This window comes from Coregonus clupeaformis, unplaced genomic scaffold (genome assembly GCF_020615455.1).
Source record: "Coregonus clupeaformis isolate EN_2021a unplaced genomic scaffold, ASM2061545v1 scaf1287, whole genome shotgun sequence".
Taxonomy (NCBI): domain Eukaryota; kingdom Metazoa; phylum Chordata; class Actinopteri; order Salmoniformes; family Salmonidae; genus Coregonus; species Coregonus clupeaformis.
Window position 1 is genome coordinate 104,859 of NW_025534741.1, and position 21,641 is coordinate 126,499.

At 47.3% G+C, this 21,641-nt stretch overlaps 1 protein-coding gene across 1 annotated transcript in view; it reads right to left on the reverse strand.

The window, feature by feature from the left end:
- Nucleotides 1-21,641, reverse strand: part of LOC123486591 (protein FAM13A-like) — an 89,473-nt gene that overhangs the window by 64,389 nt on the left and 3,443 nt on the right. Inside the window, 3 exon segments of the mRNA XM_045217954.1 lie at nucleotides 2,270-2,479; nucleotides 6,772-6,844; nucleotides 6,846-6,980. Of these exon segments, the coding sequence (XP_045073889.1) occupies nucleotides 2,270-2,479; nucleotides 6,772-6,844; nucleotides 6,846-6,980 (418 nt within the window).

Genomic DNA, 21,641 nt, shown 5'->3' on the forward strand with positions numbered 1-21,641 from the left:
GAGCACTGACAGCTGTTGCATGTCTGGTGAGGTGAAGTTCAGAGGTGTGTGTGTGTGTGTGTTCATGAGCTCTGAGAGCACTCACAGCTGTTGTAAGTCTGGTGAGGTGAAGTTCAGAGGAGTGTGTGTGTGTGTGTGTGTGTGTGTGCATGTGAGTGTGTGCGTGTGGGGAGAGGTGAAGTGGGATCAGATGGAGACGTCAGCCCTTCACTCTGCCAAGACTGCCCAGACACAGGCTTGTTCCTGGGTTTTATATGACGATAGAGTTACTCAGTTGATCCACTGTCATTTTCTACCACACTACAAAACAGACTGACCCTAATCTCAGACCGCTATCTCTAACATGTCTCTATGGGTGTCTATGATAGTGACCTCTTTGCATATTTCCCTTCATTTCTCCAAGGTAAGACATATCATCCGTAACCAGATAAATAATATCAAAGAATTTCCGCCTGAAAAAGAGAGGAAAGACTGACATCAGCCTGAGGCTAAACAGTGAACATTGACCAACTCTAATCCTAAACTGAATATTCACAATAAAATGAATCACAATCCAGAATATTGTAATCCGGTTTATCGTTGCCATGGCAGTCACGCAGCAGCAAAGTCCCTCACGTGGCAAATCTTCGGGTCGAACATTGCAATCTGCTAATGTGTAACATTACCTACCAGGGCAGCAAAATGTCAGCCAAACCACACTGGGTTTTTAGATGGGTTTCCTGGTACCCATGATGCATCATATGTGGCCAGTCCAACAGCACACATGCCACACAGAGAGCGGGAACATTCAGGTCACCTTCCACCTCTCTGGGGGATATAAAATAGATATTTGTGTCCTGTCATAATTTGTTCCATCTTTCTATCTTTCCATCGTATCTATCGTTCTATCATTCCGATGGGAATGCACCTATTGACCAATTCCTCCTCCATCTATTCATCTGTTTTTTGTCATGCTCTCCTGCTGTCTGCTCATCCATCCATCCATCACTTATTTTTCCCCTCCCTCAGTTGAACACGTTCCTGTACCTTGACATGGGGACTTGAACCAATCATATTGAGTCATTTTCCTCGCCAATCCAAGTCCTGCTTCTTCATTGACTTGTACCCGGCAAGGCCACACTCTCTTAATGCATCCTCTGGCACCAAGCTATGACAAATACTCCTATTCATCCAACAAGTTTATAATATACACTCTCTGTCATCTCTGACAACCACAAGGCACTTTGAACCAAAACAGAGACTACGCCCCAAATGGCACCCTATTCCCTATATAGTGCACTACTTTTGACCAGAGCAATTTGACCAAAACAGAGTGTACGTCGAAATTAGTGCACTACATAGGGAATAGGGTGTCAATTCCCTTCCCTTTTCATCATCCAGACTGAACCAGATCATCATGGAGGTGAGTTAAGACCAGAGTAATGCCAGTACAGTCTGTGACGGGCATGGGACTGGCTTGACCTTATATGGACTCATACTATACACTGTTAGGACTGAGGAGTCCGTGAAGAAGGACTCTGAGCTGAAGCCAATGAAGCCATGCCTCGCTGCCTTTCCACTGCCTGAGTCAGCGAATGTTTGTGTGTGTCATGCAGTCCCGTGCCCCAGACACTTCTGCTATGTTAAAGGTCAACTCCTGTCTCCTGCACAGTGTAAGACCCAGCCAGTGACCCACGCAGACATCTAAAGATAGCCTGTTGTTTCGAGCGAATCAGAAGTCAGAACCGTGACCTAGATACGTATAACACTGGCGAAGAGCTGCAGGATTTAAAGGTGGGATTGGGAAACGGTTTAGGGCGAGTGCCAACTGGTATTCTTAGCTGTAGATTGTTCTGATAGTATCTCTGTAGAAGAACGGTAACACTGATTACACTGGTGTTGTATGTAGTATCTGGTAACGAAATGGAAGCACCACTTGAGCATGATTATGCTGCTTAATTATAATTATGTATGATAATGACTATGTATCATTACCGTCCATTTGTGACCTCGACACCATGGTTAAGAGAATGATCACTGATGTGTTAATGGTAATGGGTAAACAGTATATGGTACGATAGTGATCATATGACTAGAGAAGTGAGCGAACACAATTCTAATGTTGTGAATGGAGACAGTGATGGTCAAAGACCCTAGAGTAGAGTACTGTTGACAGACTAGGATCAAATCGATCATCATTATCTCACAATTATTCCCCCAAGGACAAGTTCCTTCACAGTTTATAGACAAACACACACACCGTATTATTCCAAACAGTAAAAGTTCTTACCCTGGTGCTGCTGTATAAGGGCAGGCTGTATGCTGGAGTCTACCAGGCCTTCTGGCAGGTCCCTGAGGTACTGTTTGAACAAGCTGGCCACTGTACACACATCCGCCTCAACCAGGAAGTCCACGTCCTCACCGTTCTCCAGCCGCTGCTTAAGCCCCTCCACCGCCCGTACGTTACCGTTGACCCTGAACAGACCCTCCTGATGAAGGGCTGGGGATGGAGGGGTGACAAAGGGTCAAGTTGATGGGTGACAATAATTCATTAATTAATTTGGTGGGTGCGCTTATATTCGTCCTATTTCACAAATGTACAAGTGTGTATTAATACGCGTGTGTGAATTGAAAATGACTTTTTTGCAAATCCCAACTCCCCCTGAGACACCCTCAGAGAGCGGGGTCACGGCCAGGGTCAGCCATTATCATCGGTGACCCTGGAGCAAGCAAGGTTAAGTACCTTGCTCCTCACATCAACAGATCTTTCAACTTGTCGGCACTGGGATTTGAACTAGTGACCTTTCGGTTACTGGCCCAACGCTCTAACCGTGAGGCTACCTTCTGCTGCGGCTGTGTAAATGTGTGTTATACTTTATTAACTTGGACAGCAGTTGCTGGGATTACATACCATTAACGGCATTAAGTACTGAACGTGGAACTGTTGCTCTGCTGTTGTTGTGAACAGTCTACAGGGCCACATGCAGTTGTCGAACGTTGCAGACCGAAATGCCATGACGTGATTCCTTATTCTACATGTCAGAGGCATTTTTGTTCTACATGGCATATTTATTTCGGAACGTTGCAAAACGTTGCATCCTGCTGAATGCGCCCAGACCAGTGGGCTGCAATGGCAACCCTGCAGAGAACAAATCATTTGAGCCAGAGATTGAAATGTAATTAAGAAACGCTCTTTAAAAGGCACATTTTCTATTACCTAACTATAATTGTAAAAAAAATAATAACCAAAGCAAAAACAAAAAAAACGATACCTTTTTCTTTGTCCACATGGCACGTGCTCCTGTCTCCCCTATTTCTTAATCACAACGACCCCCGTGACCTGAATAGACTGATTATTCAACCACACACACAATTAAACAACTATCTGCAAGGCCCAATGTATGATGTGGGTGTGGTGAGCTTGTGAGAGGGTGCCAAGTTGTCGTCCTACTGCTGTATCATAGCACTACAATGACCTCTAGTGGGGAAACAAGGGAATTACTACTAGAAGGGCTAAATGGACCATTTGATAGCAAGAGGAGAGAACAGAACCATAAGGATAAGTCTATCATGGTATGGAGCTTGTATTTGTATTTATACCAATCAAATTACACCTTTGCAGATCACAACAGCAACACATGTGATGTTAAGGAGTGTAAAATGTGGTTTTACACAACACAAAGCCTAGCCGCCGAAATTGTCGCAACCCCTATTACTTGCCTGTTCAACCTCTCTTTCGTAACGTCTGAGATCCCCAGAGATTGGAAAGCTGCCGCGGTCATCCCCCCTCTTCAAAGGGGGTGACACTCTAGATCCAAACTGTTACAGACCTATATCCATCCTGCCCTGCCTTTCGAAAGTTTTTGAAAGCCAAGTTAACAAACAGATCACTGACAATTTCGAATCCCACCGTACCTTCTCCGCTATGCAATCCGGTTTCGAGCTGGTCATGCGGTGCACCTCAGCCACGCTCAAGGTCCTAAACGATATTATAACCACGATCGAAAATAGACAGTACTGTGCAGCCGTCTTCAACGACCTGGCCAAGGCTTTCGACTCTGTCATCCACCGCATTCTTATTGGCAGACTAAATAGCCTTGGTTTCTCAAATGACTGCCTCGCCTGGTTCACCAACTACTTCTCAGATAGAGTTCAATGTGTCAAATCGGAGGGCCTGTTGTCTGGACCTCTGGCAGTCTCTATGGGGGTGCCACAGGGTTCACTTCTTGGGCCGACTCTTTTCTCCGTGTATATTGTTGATAAAACAAGTTTACTGGAGAACGGAGACCAAGTAGAGACTTTCGGACACGGTGGATAATTGTATAATATGAGGCAGTTTATTCAGAGGTAAAGATATCTGTAAATAGCGTGCACGGACCCGTTCGTCAACCTCGTAGGGAGATATCTGAGAGCGCCCCTAAACATTGTGTGCTGACATTTTATACAATAAAATAAAGTAGGTTGATTCTAGGAGTTCTGATCTTCTGATTGGTCCTGATGAGTTGGTCGAGGTCACTTCCATTGCATTGGCTCTGAGTCGGGTTGTCTGTCTTCAGATGTTCAGCCTAAAAGAAGGGATTTTGTGTGTGCGTGTTATCGGTAATAATGTGTGTGTGTGTAATAATGTGTGTGTGTGTGTGTGTGTGTTTTGGGAAAATGTTCAGCCGAAAGAGGGGATTTTGTGTGTGCGTGTGTTATCAGTAATAATGTGTGTGTGTGTGTGTGTTTGTGTTTGTGTGTGTCATGGGAGAACTCGTGAGTTGGAAGGACTGAGAGACCTATGGCGTGGGTGTTGTTCTTAGCCACCTGCTGACAAGGCCGACAAGATAGAAGTCTTTGTCCATTGTATTAAATCCGAAGGCCCAACACAAGATGGGTCATGCACAAAATTTTAGCCAGACCAAGCTATAACATAATATATTTACTACGACAATATCAATGATGTCGCTCTTGCTGCTGGTGACTCTCAGATCCACCTCTACGCAGACGACACCAATTTGTATACATCTGGCCCTTCATTGGATACTGTGTTAACAAACCTCCAAACGAGCTTCAATGCCATACAACACTCCTTCAGTAGCCTCCAACTGCTCTTAAACACTAGTCAAACTAAATGCATGCTCTTCAATCGAACGCTGCTGGCACCCGCCCACCCGACTAGAATCACTATCGACGGGTCTGACCTAGAGTATGTGGACAACTACAAATACCTAGGTGTCTGGTTAGACTGTAAACTCTCCTTCCAGACTCACATTAAGAATCTCCAATCCAAAGTTAAATCTAGAATCGGCTTCCTATTTCGCAAAAACAAAGCCTCCTTCACTCATGCTGCCAAACATGCCCTCGTAAAACTGACTATCCTACCGATCCTTGACTTCGGGCGATGTCATTTACAAAATAGCCTCCAACACTCTACTCAGCAAATTGGATGTAGTCTATCACAGTGCCATCGTTTTGTCACCAAAGCCCCATATACTACCCACCATTGTGACCTGTACGCTCTTGTTGGCTGGTCCTCACGACATATTCGTTGCCAAACCCACTGGCTCCAGGCCATCTAGAAATCACTGCTAGGCAAATCCCCGCCTTATCTTAGCTCATTGGTCACCATAGCAACACCCACCCGTAGTAGCGTCCAGCAGGTATATCTCACTGGTCATCCCCAAAGCCAACACCTCCTTTGGCCGCCATTCCTTCCAGTTCTCTGCTGCCAATGACTGGAACGAATTGCAAAAATCTCTGAAGCTGGACACTCTTATCTCCCCTCACTAACTTTAAGCATCAGTTGTCAGAGCACCTTACCGATCACTGCACCTGTACACAGCCCATCTGAAATTAGCCCACCCAAATACCTCATCCCCATATTGTTATTTATTTTGCTAATTTGCACCCCTGTATCTCTATTTGCACATCATCTCTTGCGTTAATCTCTATCATTCCAGTGTTAATACTAATTGTAATTATTTTGCACTATAGCCTATTTATTGCCTTACCTCCATAACTTGCTACATTTGCACACACTGTATATATATTTTCTGTTGTATTTTTGACTTTATGTTTTGTTTTACCCCATATGTAACTCTGTGTTGTTGTTTTTATCACACTGCTTTGCTTTATCTTGGCCAGGTCGCAGTTGTAAATGAGAACTTGTTCTCAACTGGCTTACCTGGTTAAATAAAGGTTAAATAAAATAAATAAATAAATAAAATAAAAAAACTGTCTAATAAGTAATGATATTGACTTTTCATAATAGGAAGATAAATTCAAAATGATGTGTTATAATATGATTATCTACAAGAGTCTCGTGGCAAAGGTATAACAAATTGTTTTGCAATGACCTATACAAAGCGGAACTAGCTTGCATATTCTAGGCTCTTGGCCAGTGAACACAGTGACTTTGGACTGAGGGCTAACACTGTCATTGTTAACCCTGTGTTGTCTTGACAGCAATCAGGTGGGTTATTGACTCAATGACAGAGAAAGATAGCTGTGGCCATAGATACAGTATAAAGCAGTGTTCTATATCTATGGCTGTGGTTATCACAGTAGCAGCTATCACTCCCGTCTATTGACAGTGGATTTCAAGTTTATAAAATCTAGGAAATCACTGATCGTATTCATTAGTTTGTTAATAATAACAAGTTAGTCTCACTAACATCCGTACAACTACATCACAACCAAAATGGATGCACAATGACCATTACAAAATGACTGTGTATTGAAACATTAAAAGACCCCCTAGCCCCTCATCTGCTCTCAACCCCTTGATCCCCAACCATCCCCTCAGCTCACCATGTTCTCGGAGGAACTCCACCATGCTCCGCACCACCAGGGGCACGCCATCCTTCACGAGGCCCAGCTCCTGAGCTCCAGAGGGACACACCGAACAGCCTGCCGCCCCTGGCCTCCACTCCTGGAGGTCCCCTGGAGGTCCCCCTCAGCATGGGCAGCTGGACCATCTTCTTCATGTCTTGCTTGATCTGCACCGCAGCCTTGTTGTGCTGGAAATAGGAACACAACAGAGAGCAGCAGTCAGCAACGGGTACTACTGGTACTGTGGGCACTGCCATGTCCGGCACCTCCATAGGGGCTGGGGATGCCCTCTTCTGCCTTGGCACAGGCCCAGAGTCAGTTAGTGTGTGGCGGGATGGAGGGACCCCTTGGAGAGGGTCACACACACACAAGCAGACTCACAGAGAGAAGCCGGGAGAGGAGAGAGAGTTTGTGTTGGGAGAGGGGAAGGAAAAGGGGAGGGGTTTGGGCTGTGTACCGGTTGCTACGACGAGGCTTTGGTTACCATGCACACCTGTGGCTGAGGGGAGGGGTGAAGGCTGAGGCGAGCAGTGAGTAAGATGAGAGCTGGCATACACACACACACACACAGACGTGGACTGAAAGCTGGCCTTGACAGCTTGGGACATATTGCTAGAAAGGAAAGAAAATTGTCTGTTGACTTTAAACCATTATACATGTAGGGCTTGTAAACCATAGAAATATAATTCATTCTGTGGGGTTCTAAGGGGGTAAACACTCCCTGATTTAAAGGCGTTATTTTCCTGTGTTTTATACAGTGCCTTCAGAAAGTATTCATACCCCTTGACCTCCATTTTAAATTCAGGCTGTAACGAAACCAAATGTGGAATAAGTCAAGGGGTGTGAATCCTTTCTGAAGGCACTGTATGTACCATGTTGTGTACACGTTCCTTTAAAAAATACTTCATCTATGAATTTTCAATTAGTTGTGGACACATTTTAAAAATTGTTTAGGAAACTATAATGTTAATGTAAATGGAACTGAAAAGAGATAGTAATTACTGTTACATTTTTTAAAATCAGTGGCTATACAGTGCATGTTATTGAGGCAAAAACTCATTTTCTAAATACCCATGTTAACCCATCATCCTCTGAGCGCAACCGATGTAAGCTTCTCATACTAGAGTTGGCCTGACACACACACACACACACACACACACACACACACACCTGTTACTGTGAGATAGATTAGGCCTTGTGTATACAGAGTGAGTTTACGTGTGTGTGTGTGTGTGTGTGTGTGTGTGTGTGTGTGTGTGTGTATGCATCAGCTGTTGGCTATCTTATCCTTTCTATGTAAACTTGCCACCTGTTCTATCTCACACTCGCCACACACACCCTCACACGCCTCACACACACTCCTTTCAGATTACTGATAGTAATGAGTAAACTCTTAGTCTAACTAACTCTTAGTCTAACTAACTCTTAGCCTAACTAAATTTGACGTTAGCACACGTAATTAAAGTAACACATTTGTTGACTGACATCAAGGTCCAACCCCATCACAACAGTGGAGCTGCTACTCCTTATAATGGCGCCGGAGGAGATGGCTGCCGTTTTACGGGCTCCTAACCAATTATGCTATTGTGTGTGTTTTTTCGCGTTATTTGTAACTTATTTTCTACATTATGTTTCTGCCACCGTCTCTTATGACCGAAAAGAGCTTCTGGATATCAGGACAGCGATTACTGACCTTGTACTGGACAAAGATTTTTTCTTTAACGAGTCGGACGCAAAGGATTTACTTCAGACACCCGACAAGGCCCAAATCCCCGTCATTCGCAGGAGACAGAGACAGAGATATCAGGGACGTAGGTCGGGGTGCATTGTAAGGATCCGACGGCGAATGGGTAATCTGCCTCTACCATCAGTCCTATTAGCCAACGTACAATCATTGGATAACAAAATAGACGAGCTACGGTCACGGATACCCTACCAACGGGACATTAAAAACTGTAATATCTTATGTTTCACCGAGTCATGGCTGAACGACGACATGGATAATATACAGCTGGCGGGGTTTACGCTGCATCGGCAAACTAGAACAGCGGCCTTCGGTAAAACAAGGGGTGGCGGTCTGTGTATATTTGTAAATAACAGCTGGTGCACAAAATCTAATATTAAGGAAGTCTCAAGGTTTTGCTCGCCTGAGTTAGAGTGTCTCATGATAAGCTGTAGACCACACTATTTACCTAGAGGTTTCATCTATATTTTTCGTAGCTGTCTATTTACCACCTCAAACCTATGCTGGCACTAAGACCGCACTCAATGAGCTGTATAAGGCCATAAGCAAACAAGAAAACGCTCATCCAGAGGCGGTGCTCCTAGTGGCTTTAATGCAGGGAAACTAAAATCCGTTTTACCTAATTTCGACCAGCATGTTAAATGTGCAACCAGAGGAAAAAAAAACTCTAGACCACCTTTACTCCAAACACAGAGACACGTACAAAGCTCTACATCGCCCTCCATTTGGCAAATCTGACCATAATTCTATCCTCCTGATTCCTGCTTACAAGCAAAAACTAAAGCAGGAAGTGTCAGATGACACAGATGCTAAGCTACAGGACTGTTTTGCTAGCACAGACTGGAATATGTTCAGGGATTCTTCCGATGGCATTGAGTACACCACATCAGTCACTGGCTTCATCAATAAGTGCATTGATGACGTCGTCCCCACAGTGACCGTACGTACCCCAACCAGAAGCCATGGATTACAGGCAACATCCGCACTGAGCTAAAGGGTAGAGCTGCCGCTTTCAAGGAGCGGGGACTCTAACCCGGACGCTTATAAGAAATCCCGCTATGCCCTCCGACGAACCATCAAACAGGCAAAGAGTCAATACAGGACTAAGATTTAATCGTACTACACCGCCTCGACGCTCGTCGGATGTGGCAGGGCTTGCAAACTATTACAGACTACAAAGGGAAGCACAGTCGTGAGCTGCCCAGTGACACAAGCCTACCAGACAAGCTAAATTACTTCTATGCTCGCTTCGAGGCAAGCAACACTGAAGCATGCATGAGAGCATCAGCTGTTCCGGACGACTACAGTGGGGAGAACAAGTATTTGATACACTGCCGATTTTGCAGGTTTTCCTACTTACAAAGCATGTAGAGGTCTGTAATTTTTATCATAGGCACACTTCAACTGTGAGAGACGGAATCTAAAACAAAAATCCATGCAATAAAATGCAAATTAATTACTTTAAAATCATACAATGTGATTTTCTGGATTTTTGTTTTAGATTCCGTCTCTCACATTGAAGTGATGCGATGATAAAAATTACAGACAAAATCGACAGTGTATCAAATACTTGTTCTCCCCACTGTATGTGATCACGCTCTCCATAGCCGATGTGAGTAAGACCTTTAAACAGGTTAATATTCACAAGGCCGCAGGGCCAGATGGATTACCAGGACGTGTACTCCGAGCATGCGCTGACCAACTGGCAATTGTCTTCACTGACATTTTCAACCTCACTGTAATACCAATATGTTTCAAGCAGACCACCATAGTCCCTGTGCCCAAGAACACTAAGGTAACCTGCCTAAATGACTACTGACCCGTACCACTCACGTCTGTAGCCATGAAATGCTTTGAAAGGCTGGTCATGGCTCACATCAACACCATTATCCCAGAAACCCTAGACCCACTCCAATTTGCATACCGCCCGAACAGATCCACAGATGATACAATCTCTATTGCACTCCACACTGTCCTTTCCCACCTGGACAAAAGGAACACCTACGTGAGAATGCTATTCTTTGACTACAGTTCAGCGTTCAACACCATAGTGCCCTCAAAGCTCATCACTAAGCAAAGGACCCTGGGACTAAACACCTCCCTCTGCAACTGGATCCTGGAATTCCTGACGGGCTGCCCCCAGGTGGTAAGGGTAGGCAACAACACATCTGCCACGCTGCTCCTCAACATGGAGGCCCCTCAGGGGTGCGTGCTTAGTCCCCTCCTGTACTCCCTGTTCACCCACGACTGCGTGGCCAAGCAAGACTCCATCACCATCATTAAGTTTGCTGACGACACAACAGTGGTCGGCCTGATCACCGACAACGATGAGACAGCCTATAGGGAGGAGGTCAGAGACCTGGCCAAAGGTGCCAGGATAACAACCTCTCCCTCAACGTGGTCAAGACAAAGGAGATTATTGTGGACTACAGGAAAAGGAGGACTGAGCACGCCCCCATTTTCATCTGTCCTGGATGGCAGGAAGCTTGGCCCCAGTGATGTACTGGGCCGTACGCACTACCCTCTGTAGTGCCTTGTGGTCTGAGGCCGAGCAGTTGCCATACCAAGCGGTGATGCAACCAGTCAGGATGCTCTCGATGGTGCAGCTGTAGAACCTTTTGAGGATCTGAGGACCTATGCCAAATCTTTTCAGTCTCCTTAGGGGGAATAGGTTTTGTCTTCACGACTGTCTTGGTGTGCTTGGACCATGTTATTTTGTTGGTGATGTGGACACCAAGGAACTTGAAGCTCTCAATCATTGTATTATGTAGTTATTAACTAGTATTCAAGTGGCTTCATAAGAAGTATAGGTCCTTAAAAACATTCTTCATGAACCTGTTAATCTAGGTAAAAAAGAACAATTATTACCCGTTCTATCTGGACACTTCTCATTTCTACTTAATGTGATTAAATATGAGTCTATGCGGGCACACAACACAGCAGCAAGCACCGCTGAACATAATGACAATACTACCACACCCTCCAGGCAAAAGCCATCACTACTCTGTCATAAAGAAAAGGGAAGCATTTAGCTATTACACTGATCTCTGCATATCCCCAAGCCATTCAACACTAGCCTGGTCCCAGATCTGTTTGTGCTCTCTTGCTATTGCAATGATCTATGCATATCCCCAAGCCATTGAACACTAGCCTGGTCCCAGATCTGTTTGTGCTCTCTTGCTATTGGATCTCTGCATATCCCCAAGCCATTCAACACTAGCCTGGTCCCAGATCTGTTTGTGCTCTCTTGCTATTGCAATGATCTCAGCATATCCCCAAGCCATTCTACACTAGCCTGGTCCCAGATCTGTTTGTGCTATCTTGCCAACTCCTATGGTCAATGTCACCCACATCAGATCTGGGACCAGGCTAATTCAACACATCCATCCCACTCTAAGGCCTGATGTCACTTAACCATTTGTCTTCCACTGACTCAAACATACATCTATGATCTTAGCCTGGCTATTTGACACCCATCTCCCAGATGGTGCTTAGAGGGTTAAGGAGAGGGGAGCTGTACCATGGTAGTGTCATGAGCCCTCTCACTCCACCGGGTTACCACCTTAATTTGTTTCCACTATCTTCCACTCTGCTCACCTCCCTCTCTCTACTCAGCCTAACTAGCTCCACCTGTCCCTGCTCTGCTCGGCTCTAATTACTCTGCCAGCTGCGCTGCATTACCCACTAACCTCTCCCAGTATTTAAGGCCCTGTCTTTCAGCTCTCCGGTGTCAGATCGTCTGCAAAGCTCACACCCGGAACCTGTTTGCTTCGCGCTTCTGGCTCACCCTGGTTTTGTGACCCCCGGACCTGCCTGTTTTTGGATACTCTTCTGCCTCAGGAGATCCAGACCTGCTTCTGCCATTACGACTCCTGACTACTCTTCAATCCCGGTAACTCTGACCAGCCTTCTGCCTTGCTACTACGTATTTTGGATTTCCCTTGAACTGTACTGCTGCCTGGTTTCATTCCGCCCTGTTGTGTCTGTGTCTCCCCCCAGGACTTCTGGACCACCCACCACCGGCTTCATAGGACGCATCACTGCCACTGGGGGGCACAGACCCAGCGCATTGGACGGGATCCCTGTTACCCCTGGAGCCTTCATTCACTCCCTACTTCCCTTTTCCCTTAAGTTTAATAAACTTTCTGGTGTGACGCAATTGTGGTCCTCTGGTCGTCTGTCTGAATCGTGACAGTGCGATCTGACCATTATGGACTCAGCGCACACTTTCCCCGACATGGAAACCGATGAGCATGAGCAGCAGTTCCAGCAGCAGCAACAACAACTTCGCCATGATCATTCAACTCCTCACCAACCTTACCCCAGCCAGTCTGCCCACCAGCCCAGCCCCCGAGTTACCTGCCCGGTCATTGCAGCCGCTGCTCCCGGAACCCAAGATTGGAAACCCCGAGCGGTTCAACGGCGATTCAACCCAGGTCCGGCCATTCCTGAGTAGCTGCCGACTTCAGTTCTCCTTGCAGCCAAGGACCTTACGCCACGGAGGGGGCTAAAGTTGGGTATGCCATCACTCACCTGACGGGCCGAGCTCGACTCTGGGGAACAGCAGAGTTCGAACGTCAAACCCCCGCATGTGCAACCTTCGACCTGTTTGCTGAGGAGATGCTGAAGGTGTTTGACCTGGATTCACCCACCGCAGGCGTCTCGTGAACTGTTCAGTATTCGACAAGGCAGACGTACAGTCGCAGACCATTCCATCGACTTCCGAACCCTGGCTAGACGAAGTTCTTGGAACACACCATCGTTGGTGGACGCGTTCTTCCATAGTTTGGCTGACTATATCAAGGACGAGTTGGTCTCCCATGAACTGCCTTCCACTCTTGATGAAGCCATCGCACTGACTGTCAGGATCGACAGAAGGATACAGACCCGTCGTCGTGAGAGGGGGCGCCAAGGTCCACCTACTACCGGCATTCGGAGAGATCCGACTGGGCTCCTGTCATCTACTGCCACTCACCCAGGTCAGCTTGATCAGTCTGAGCCTATGGAGATTGGGCGAGCCTCCCTCACTCCTGCAGAGCGCCAGCGCCGCTTCACCTCAAACCTCTGCCTCTATTGTGGAGGTGATGGACATCGTGTGGTAACCTGCCCTTTAAAGGGCCGAAGCTCACCGGGCGTAGGGGAGTCCGGTTGAGTTCAATGACCATCCAGTCCTCCGACCGCAAACCCCTGCTGCAAGTTCACCTCCGCCTCTCTGACTCAACTCACACCCTGGCTGCTCTGGTGGATTCTGGCGCCCGAAGCCAACATAATGGACATCAAGCTGGCACGCCAACTGGGACTGGAGAACCTCCGTTTGACACCTCCTATTCCTGCCCGGGCACTGGCGGACACTTACTCGGATCGGTCACTCATGTCACGGCCCCGGTCTCGATGGGTCTGTCCGGAAACCATCAAGAAACTATCCAGTTTCACCTGCTCCCCTCTCCAGGCCAACCCCCTCATCCTGGGTTACCCATGGCTCCGCCGGCACAACCCCTCAGCTCGACTGGGTGACCGGGGTGATCAGGAGTGGGGAGAGGACTGCCACCGAACCTGCCTGCTTGCTGCCGCACTACCCTCGGCCAGTACCTACTAACTCCGCTCCTGACCTCTCCAATGTCCCAGAATGCTACCATGGTCTCAGAGAGGTGTTTAACAAAGCAAGAGCCACATCTCTGCCCCCTCACCGACCGTACGACTGTGCCATCGACCTCCTCCCTGGAACAGCTCCTCCAAGGGGTCGTCTTTATTCGTTGTCTGCTCCTGAAAGAAAGTCCATGGAGGACTACATCAATGGCTCTCTGTCCGCAGGATTAATCCGTTCATCTTCATCTCCTGCTGGTGCTGGCTTCTTCTTTGTGGGGAAGAAGGACGGATCTCTTCGCCCTGCATCGACTACAGGGGACTCAACGACATCACAGTGAAAAACCGTTACCCTCTGCCTCTGCTCACCTCTGCTTTTGAGTTGCTCCAGGGAGCCACTGTTTTTACCAAGTTGGATCTCAGAAACGCTTACCACCTAGTGCGGATCCGGGAGGAGATGAATGGAAAACCGCATTCAATACACCAACAGGCCACTACGAGTATCTGGTTATGCCTTTTGGCCTCACCAATGCTCCTGCTGTGTTCCAGGCTCTAGTGAATGATGTACTGCGGGACATGTTAAACAAGTTTGTCTTCGTTTACCTGGATGACATCTTAATTTACTCCAGAAACCTGTCTGAACACACCCGCCATGTCCAGCAAGTCCTTCATCGTCTTCTGGAGAATTCCCTCTACGCCAAGGCAGAGAAATGTGAGTTTCACGTCAAGACAGTGGCCTTCCTGGGGTACATAGTGGCAGAAGGAAGTATCCAAATGGATCCTGCCAAAGTATCAGCAGTCACTTCATGGCCAGTTCCGGAGAACAGAAAGAAGCTGCAACAGTTTCTGGGGTTTGCTAACTTCTATAGGAAGTTTATCCGGAACTACAGTACCGTTGCTGCCCCTCTCACTGCTCTAACCAGCACCAAGCAACCCTTCACCTGGACCCCAGCAGCCGACAAAGCCTTCAGTACCCTCAAGGTGAGGTTCACCTCCGCTCCCATCCTCCAGATGCCTGATGTGGACCGGCAATTCATTGTGGAGGTGGACGCCTCGGATGTGGGAGTTGGTGCTGTGATTTCTCAGTGGGCTGCGGAGGATAGGAAGCTCCATCCCTGTGCCTTTTTCTCACGTCGGTTGTCCCCCTCTGAGTGCAATTACGACATAGGGAACCGTGAGCTGCTGGCTGTGAAGCTTGCCTTGGAGGAGTGGCGTCACTGGCTGGAGGGGGGGTCCACCATTCCATTTCTCGTTTGGACCGATCATAAGAACTTGGAGTACATCCGCACGGCCAAACGGTTGAACTCCAGGCAGTCCCGCTGGGCCCTGTTCTTCACCAGGTTTAATTTCACTCTGTCATACCGGCCTGGATCACGCAACACCAAGCCAGACGCCCTCTCCCGTCAATTCCAGAAGGATGACACCCCCTCCAAGGACCCTGTGTCGATTCTGCCAAGTCCCTGCATCGTTGCAGCTCTGACCTGGGCTGTTGAGGAACAGGTGCTGGAGGCTCTCCGTAACCAGCCAGGTCCCAGCACTTGCCCAGCTGACCGCCTTTTTGTCCCCGAAGACCTGAGGTCCCAGGTCATTCAGTGGGGACATGACTCCCGCCTAGCTTGTCACCCCTGGCTCCACCCGCACTTACAACCTGCTCGCCCAGAGGTTCTGGTGGCCCTCTCTGAGGAAGGATGTACGGGAATTCGTCCAAGCCTGCCCCATCTGCAACCAACACAAGTCGTCCTGCCAGCCCCCAGCCGGATTGCTGCAGCCCCTGCCTGTGCCCAGACGTCCCTGGTCTCACATCGCCCTTGACTTTGTCACGGGGCTGCCCCCCTTCAAGTGGCATGACCGTCATTCTCACCATCGTTGACCGTTTCAGCAAGATGGCACACTTCATTCCCCTCCCCAAGCTCCCAACCGCCAAGGAGACCGCCCAGGTGGTCCTGGAACACGTCTTCCGGATCCACGGACTGCCAAGGGATGTTGTTTCTGACCGTGGTCCACAATTCTCCTCCGCTTTTTGGATGGAGTTCTGTCACCTGCTGGGAGCCACAGTCAGTCTGACTTCCGGATTCCATCCCCAATCCAATGGGCAGTCAGAGCGGGCTAATCAGGAGCTCGAGAAGGCACTGCGATGCATGACTTCACCAACCCCCACTCCTGGTCGCAGCAATTGACATGGGTGGAGTACGCACACAATTCTCTGACCTGCTCTGCCATCGGTATGTCCCCTTTCCAATGTGTTTATGGATACCAGCCTCCTCTATTTGCCAGCCAGAGGAGGAGGTTACTTGCCCATCTGCACTTGCTTTTGCCCGTCGATGTCGCCGCACCTGGTCACAAGCCCGAGCCACACTCCTCAGGTCCGTTGCCAGCTACACTACCGGGGCCAACCGTCGGAGAATTCCTGCTCCCACCTACCATGTTGGTCAAAGGGGTGTGGTTGTCATCGAAGAACCTGCCACTCAGGGTGGAGTCGCAGAAGCTGGCACCTCGGTTCATTGGCCCATTCCCTATCATAAGAGTGATTAGCCCAACTGCTGTCCGGCTCCAACTGCCTAATTCCCTGAGGTGCACCCCACTTTCCATGTGTCTAAGATTAAGCCCATCCACGAGAGTCCGCTGGTCCCTGCTGCGCCTGGTCCTCCTCCTCCACGGCTCGTCGATGGTGGTCTGGTTTACACCGTCCGCCGCCTGCTTCGGTCCAGACGGAGGGTAGGGGTCTCCAGTACCTCATTGACTGGGAGGGCTATGGACCTGAGGAAAGGACCTGGGTGCCAGCTAGTCGGATTGTGGATAGGACTCTCATCACCGCTTTCCACCAACGGCATCCTGATCAACCTGCAATCCGTAGGGGCCGCCCCAGAGGGGGTCCCTAACCGTCCGGCCCGCTCGGCTTCCTGTCCTGTGCCTGATCCTGTCTCGGGACCTGTCCCATCTCCCGACCACGGCCCTCCGGCTTCCTCCGAGGATGAGGACGTTCACTCGGACCGTTCGGAGGAGTTCTAGCCCTCCTCCGGCTCCCCTCCTCCCGCCCGGCGTGGTGTTGCTCTTGGGACTTCTGGGGCCGTCCCTTGGGGGGGTTCTGTCATGAGCCCTCTCACTCCACCGGGTTACCACCTTAATTTGTTTCCACTATCTTCCACTCTGCTCACCTCCCTCTCTCTACTCAGCCTAACTAGCTCCACCTGTCCCTGCTCTGCTCGGCTCTAATTACTCTGCCAGCTGCGCTGCATTACCCACTAACCTCTCCCAGTATTTAAGGCCCTGTCTTTCAGCTCTCCGGTGTCAGATCGTCTGCAAAGCTCACACCGGAACCTGTTTGCTCGCGCTTCTGGCTCACCCTGGTTTTGTGACCCCCGGACCTGCCTGTTTTTTGGATACTCTTCTGCCTCAGGAGATCCAGACCTGCTTCTGCCATTACGACTCCTGACTACTCTTCAATCCCGGTAACTCTGACCAGCCTTCTGCCTTGCTACTACGTATTTTGGATTTCCCTTGAACTGTACTGCTGCCTGGTTTCATTCCGCCCTGTTGTGTCTGTGTCTCCCCCCAGGACTTCTGGACCACCCACCACCGGCTTCATAGGGACGCATCGCTGCCACTGGGGGGGCACAGACCCAGCGCATTGGACGGGATCCCTGTTACCCCTGGAGCCTTCATTCACTCCCTACTTCCCTTTTCCCTTAAGTTTAATAAACTTTCTGGTGTGACGCAATTGTGGTCCTCTGGTCGTCTGTCTGAATCGTGACAGGTAGATGCCATAGCATTAGGACCCCATGTACACACACAAACACGCGCACACACAAACCTTTGGGATCCCTTTGGGGTCCGGAGATGGCTCACACACACACACACACACACACACACGCACACGCACAGCTTTAGGGGTTCACAGGTTCATTAGAGCAAGGCGCTAGCAGGTAGGAGTACTGTATAATAATCTCTCACAGTTTGACATTTTAATACTGAAGTTACACTTTCATCTTGACAGTGTGATTACACCTCACCTAGTGATGGCTGTCGAGGTGTTAGTGATGCATTACAGGATTATTCTATAATTGGTTACATATTCTGACGTTCTTTTCACTTACAAGGGAGGTTTTTGGGAATGAATTTAATTTATTTGAAATGAATGCAGAGATTTTATATGAGCTGTTTTATAAAGAGAATAATTTAATAGTAATGCAATATTCATTGCCAATTTCATCAATGTTTACAGGGAAACATTAGCAAAGCTAAGATTTCTTCTATAGAGCAGTGGTTCCCAAACTATGTGGCAAGGGGTCGGGGGGGTGCAATTTCGAAATTGGGTAGTGCATCATCAGTTCCTCTTGTCATGTTAGTCTTTGCAGACCTTAGAGAGCTATTTATAACTTGTCAGAAATGTCCAGATTAACTAGCCCATGTCAGCCAACGTTTTTTCATTTAGGTTGTTTAGCCTATAGATATTGTTGTAATTTGTTTGTCACTCAAATATCACATGAATACACATTAGACATGGCAAAATCTATAGAATTGCAAGAAAATTTGCTTTAAAACTTGTTTTTTATTTGCACCCCATGAAAAAATTGTAGAATTGCAGGAAATAAGATTTAAACCTGCAAAATTCTCTCCACCAACAAGAGGAGTGTGAACAGTTTGTGTCATGAACAGTGCTTGTGCCCATAGAAATAGACGTGGGTGGGCGCGGGATGATTCCCAATGCTGGAAGCGGGGCCTGAGTGAAAAAGTTTGGAACCCCTGGTATGGAATATCTTCAGTATATCTCCAGTATATCTCCAGTATATCTCCAGTATATCTCCATTATATCTTCAATATATCTCCAGTATATCTCCAGTATATCTTCATTATATCTTCAATATACAGTGGGGGAAAAAAGTATTTAGTCAGCCACCAATTGTGCAAGTTCTCCCACTTAAAAAGATGAGAGAGGCCTGTAATTTTCATCATAGGTACACGTCAACTATGACAGACAAATTGAGAAAAAGAAATCCAGAAAATCACATTGTAGGATTTTTTAAGAATTTATTTGCAAATTATGGTGGAAAATAAATATTTGGTCACCTACAAACAAGCAAGATTTCAGGCTCTTACAGACCTGTAACTTCTTCTTTAAGAGGCTCCTCTGTCCTCCACTCGTTACCTGTATTAATGGCACCTGTTTGAACTTGTTATCAGTATAAAAGACACCTGTCCACAACCTCAAACAGTCACACTCCTAACTCCACTATGGCCAAGACCAAAGAGCTGTCAAAGGACACCAGAAACAAAATTGTAGACCTGCACCAGGCTGGGAAGACTGAATCTGCAATAGGTAAGCAGCTTGGTTTGAAGATATCAACTGTGGGAGCAATTATTAGGAAATGGAAGACATACAAGACCACTGATAATCTCCCTCGATCTGGGTCTCCACGCAAGATCTCACCCCGTGGGGTCAAAATGATCACAAGAACGGTGAGCAAAAATCCCAGAACCACACGGGGGGACCTAGTGAATGACCTGCAGAGAGCTGGGACCAAAGTAACAAAGCCTACCATCAGTAACACACTACGCCGCCAGGGACTCAAATCCTGCAGTGCCAGACGTGTCCCCCTGCTTAAGCCAGTACATGTCCAGGCCCGTCTGAAGTTTGCTAGAGTGCATTTGGATGATCCAGAAGAGGATTGGGAGAATGTCATATGGACAGATGAAACCAAAATAGAACTTTTTGGTAAAAACTCAACTCATCGTGTTTGGAGGACAAAGAATGCTGAGTTGCATCCAAAGAACACCATACCTACTGTGAAGCATGGGGGTGGAAACATCATGCTTTGGGGCTGTTTTTCTGCAAAGGGACCAGGACGACTGATCCGTGTAAAGGAAAGAATGAATGGGGCCATGTATCGTGAGATTTTGAATGAAAACCTCCTTCCATCAGCAAGGGCATTGAAGATGAAACGTGGCTGGGTCTTTCAGCATGACAATGATCCCAAACACACCGCCCCGGCAACGAAGGAGTGGCTTCGTAAGAAGCATTTCAAGGTCCTGGAGTGGCCTAGCCAGTCTCCAGATCTCAACCCCATAGAAAATCTTTGGAGGGAGTTGAAAGTCCGTGTTGCCCAGCGACAGCCCCAAAACATCACTGCTCTAGAGGAGATCTGCATGGAGGAATGGGCCAAAATGCCAGCAACAGTGTGTGAAACCTTGTGAAGACTTACAGAAAACATTTGACCTGTGTCATTGCCAACAAAGGGTATATAACAAAGTATTGAGAAACTTTTGTTATTGACCAAATACTTATTTTCCACCATAATTTGCAAATAAATTCATAAAAAATCCTACAATGTGATTTTCTGGAGAAAAAAAATCTAATTTTATCTGTCATAGTTGACGTGTACCTATGATGAAAATTACAGGCCTCTCTCATCTTTTTAAGTGGGAGAACTTGCACAATTGGTGGCTGACTAAATACTTTTTTTCCGCACTGTATCTCCAGTATATCTCCAGTATATCTCCAGTATATCTTCAGTATATTTCCAGTGTATCTTCAGTATATCTTCAGTATATCTCCAATATATCTCCAGTATATCAAATTAAATCCAATCAAATGTATTGGTCACATACACGTGTTTAGCAGATGTTATTGCGGGTGTAGTGAAATGCTTGTGTTTCTACCCCGACAGTGCTGTAATATCTAACAAGTAATATCTAACAATTTCACAACATATACCCAATACACACAAATGTAAGTAAAGCAATGGAATTAAGAATATATAAATAAATATATGGACGAGCAATGTCAGAGCGGCATAAACTAAGATACAGTAGAATAGTATAGAATAGAATGCAGTATATACATATGAGATGAGTAGTGCAAGATATGTAAACATTATTAAAGTGACTAGTGTTTCATTTCTTAAAGTGGCCAGTGATTTCAATAGGCAGCAGCAGCCTCTAATGTGCTAGTGAAGGCTATTTAACAGTCTGATGGCTTTGAGATAGAAGCTGTTTTTCAGTCTCTCGGTCCCAGCTTTGATGCACCTGTACTGACCTCGCCTTCTGGATGATAGCGGGGTGAACAGGCAGGGGCTCGGGTGGTTGTTGTCCTTGATTATCTTTTTGGCCTTCCTGTGGCATCGGGTGCTGTAGGTGTCCTGGAGGGCTGGTAGTTTGCCCTCCAGTATATCTTCAGTATGTCTCCAGTATATCTCCAGTATATCTCCAGTATGTCTCAGTATATCTCAGTATATCTCCAGTATATCTCCAGTATATCTCCAGTATATCTCCAGTATATCTCCAGTATGTCTCCAGTATATCTCCAGTATATCTCCAGTATATCTCTATAAGTTGGCTCAGTACTACAGTTGTAGTAGTATTTCAGTAGTGCTCCTGTGCAGGTGTTTAAGAGCTAAGCCTGTCTGAGCTACTCTGCCTGTCAGTGACACAAGCCGTTGCAAGCAGATGTCCCCTCAATCTGCACACACAGACGCACGCACACACACGTGCACACACATACACACACACTGGTGACTCACTGAGA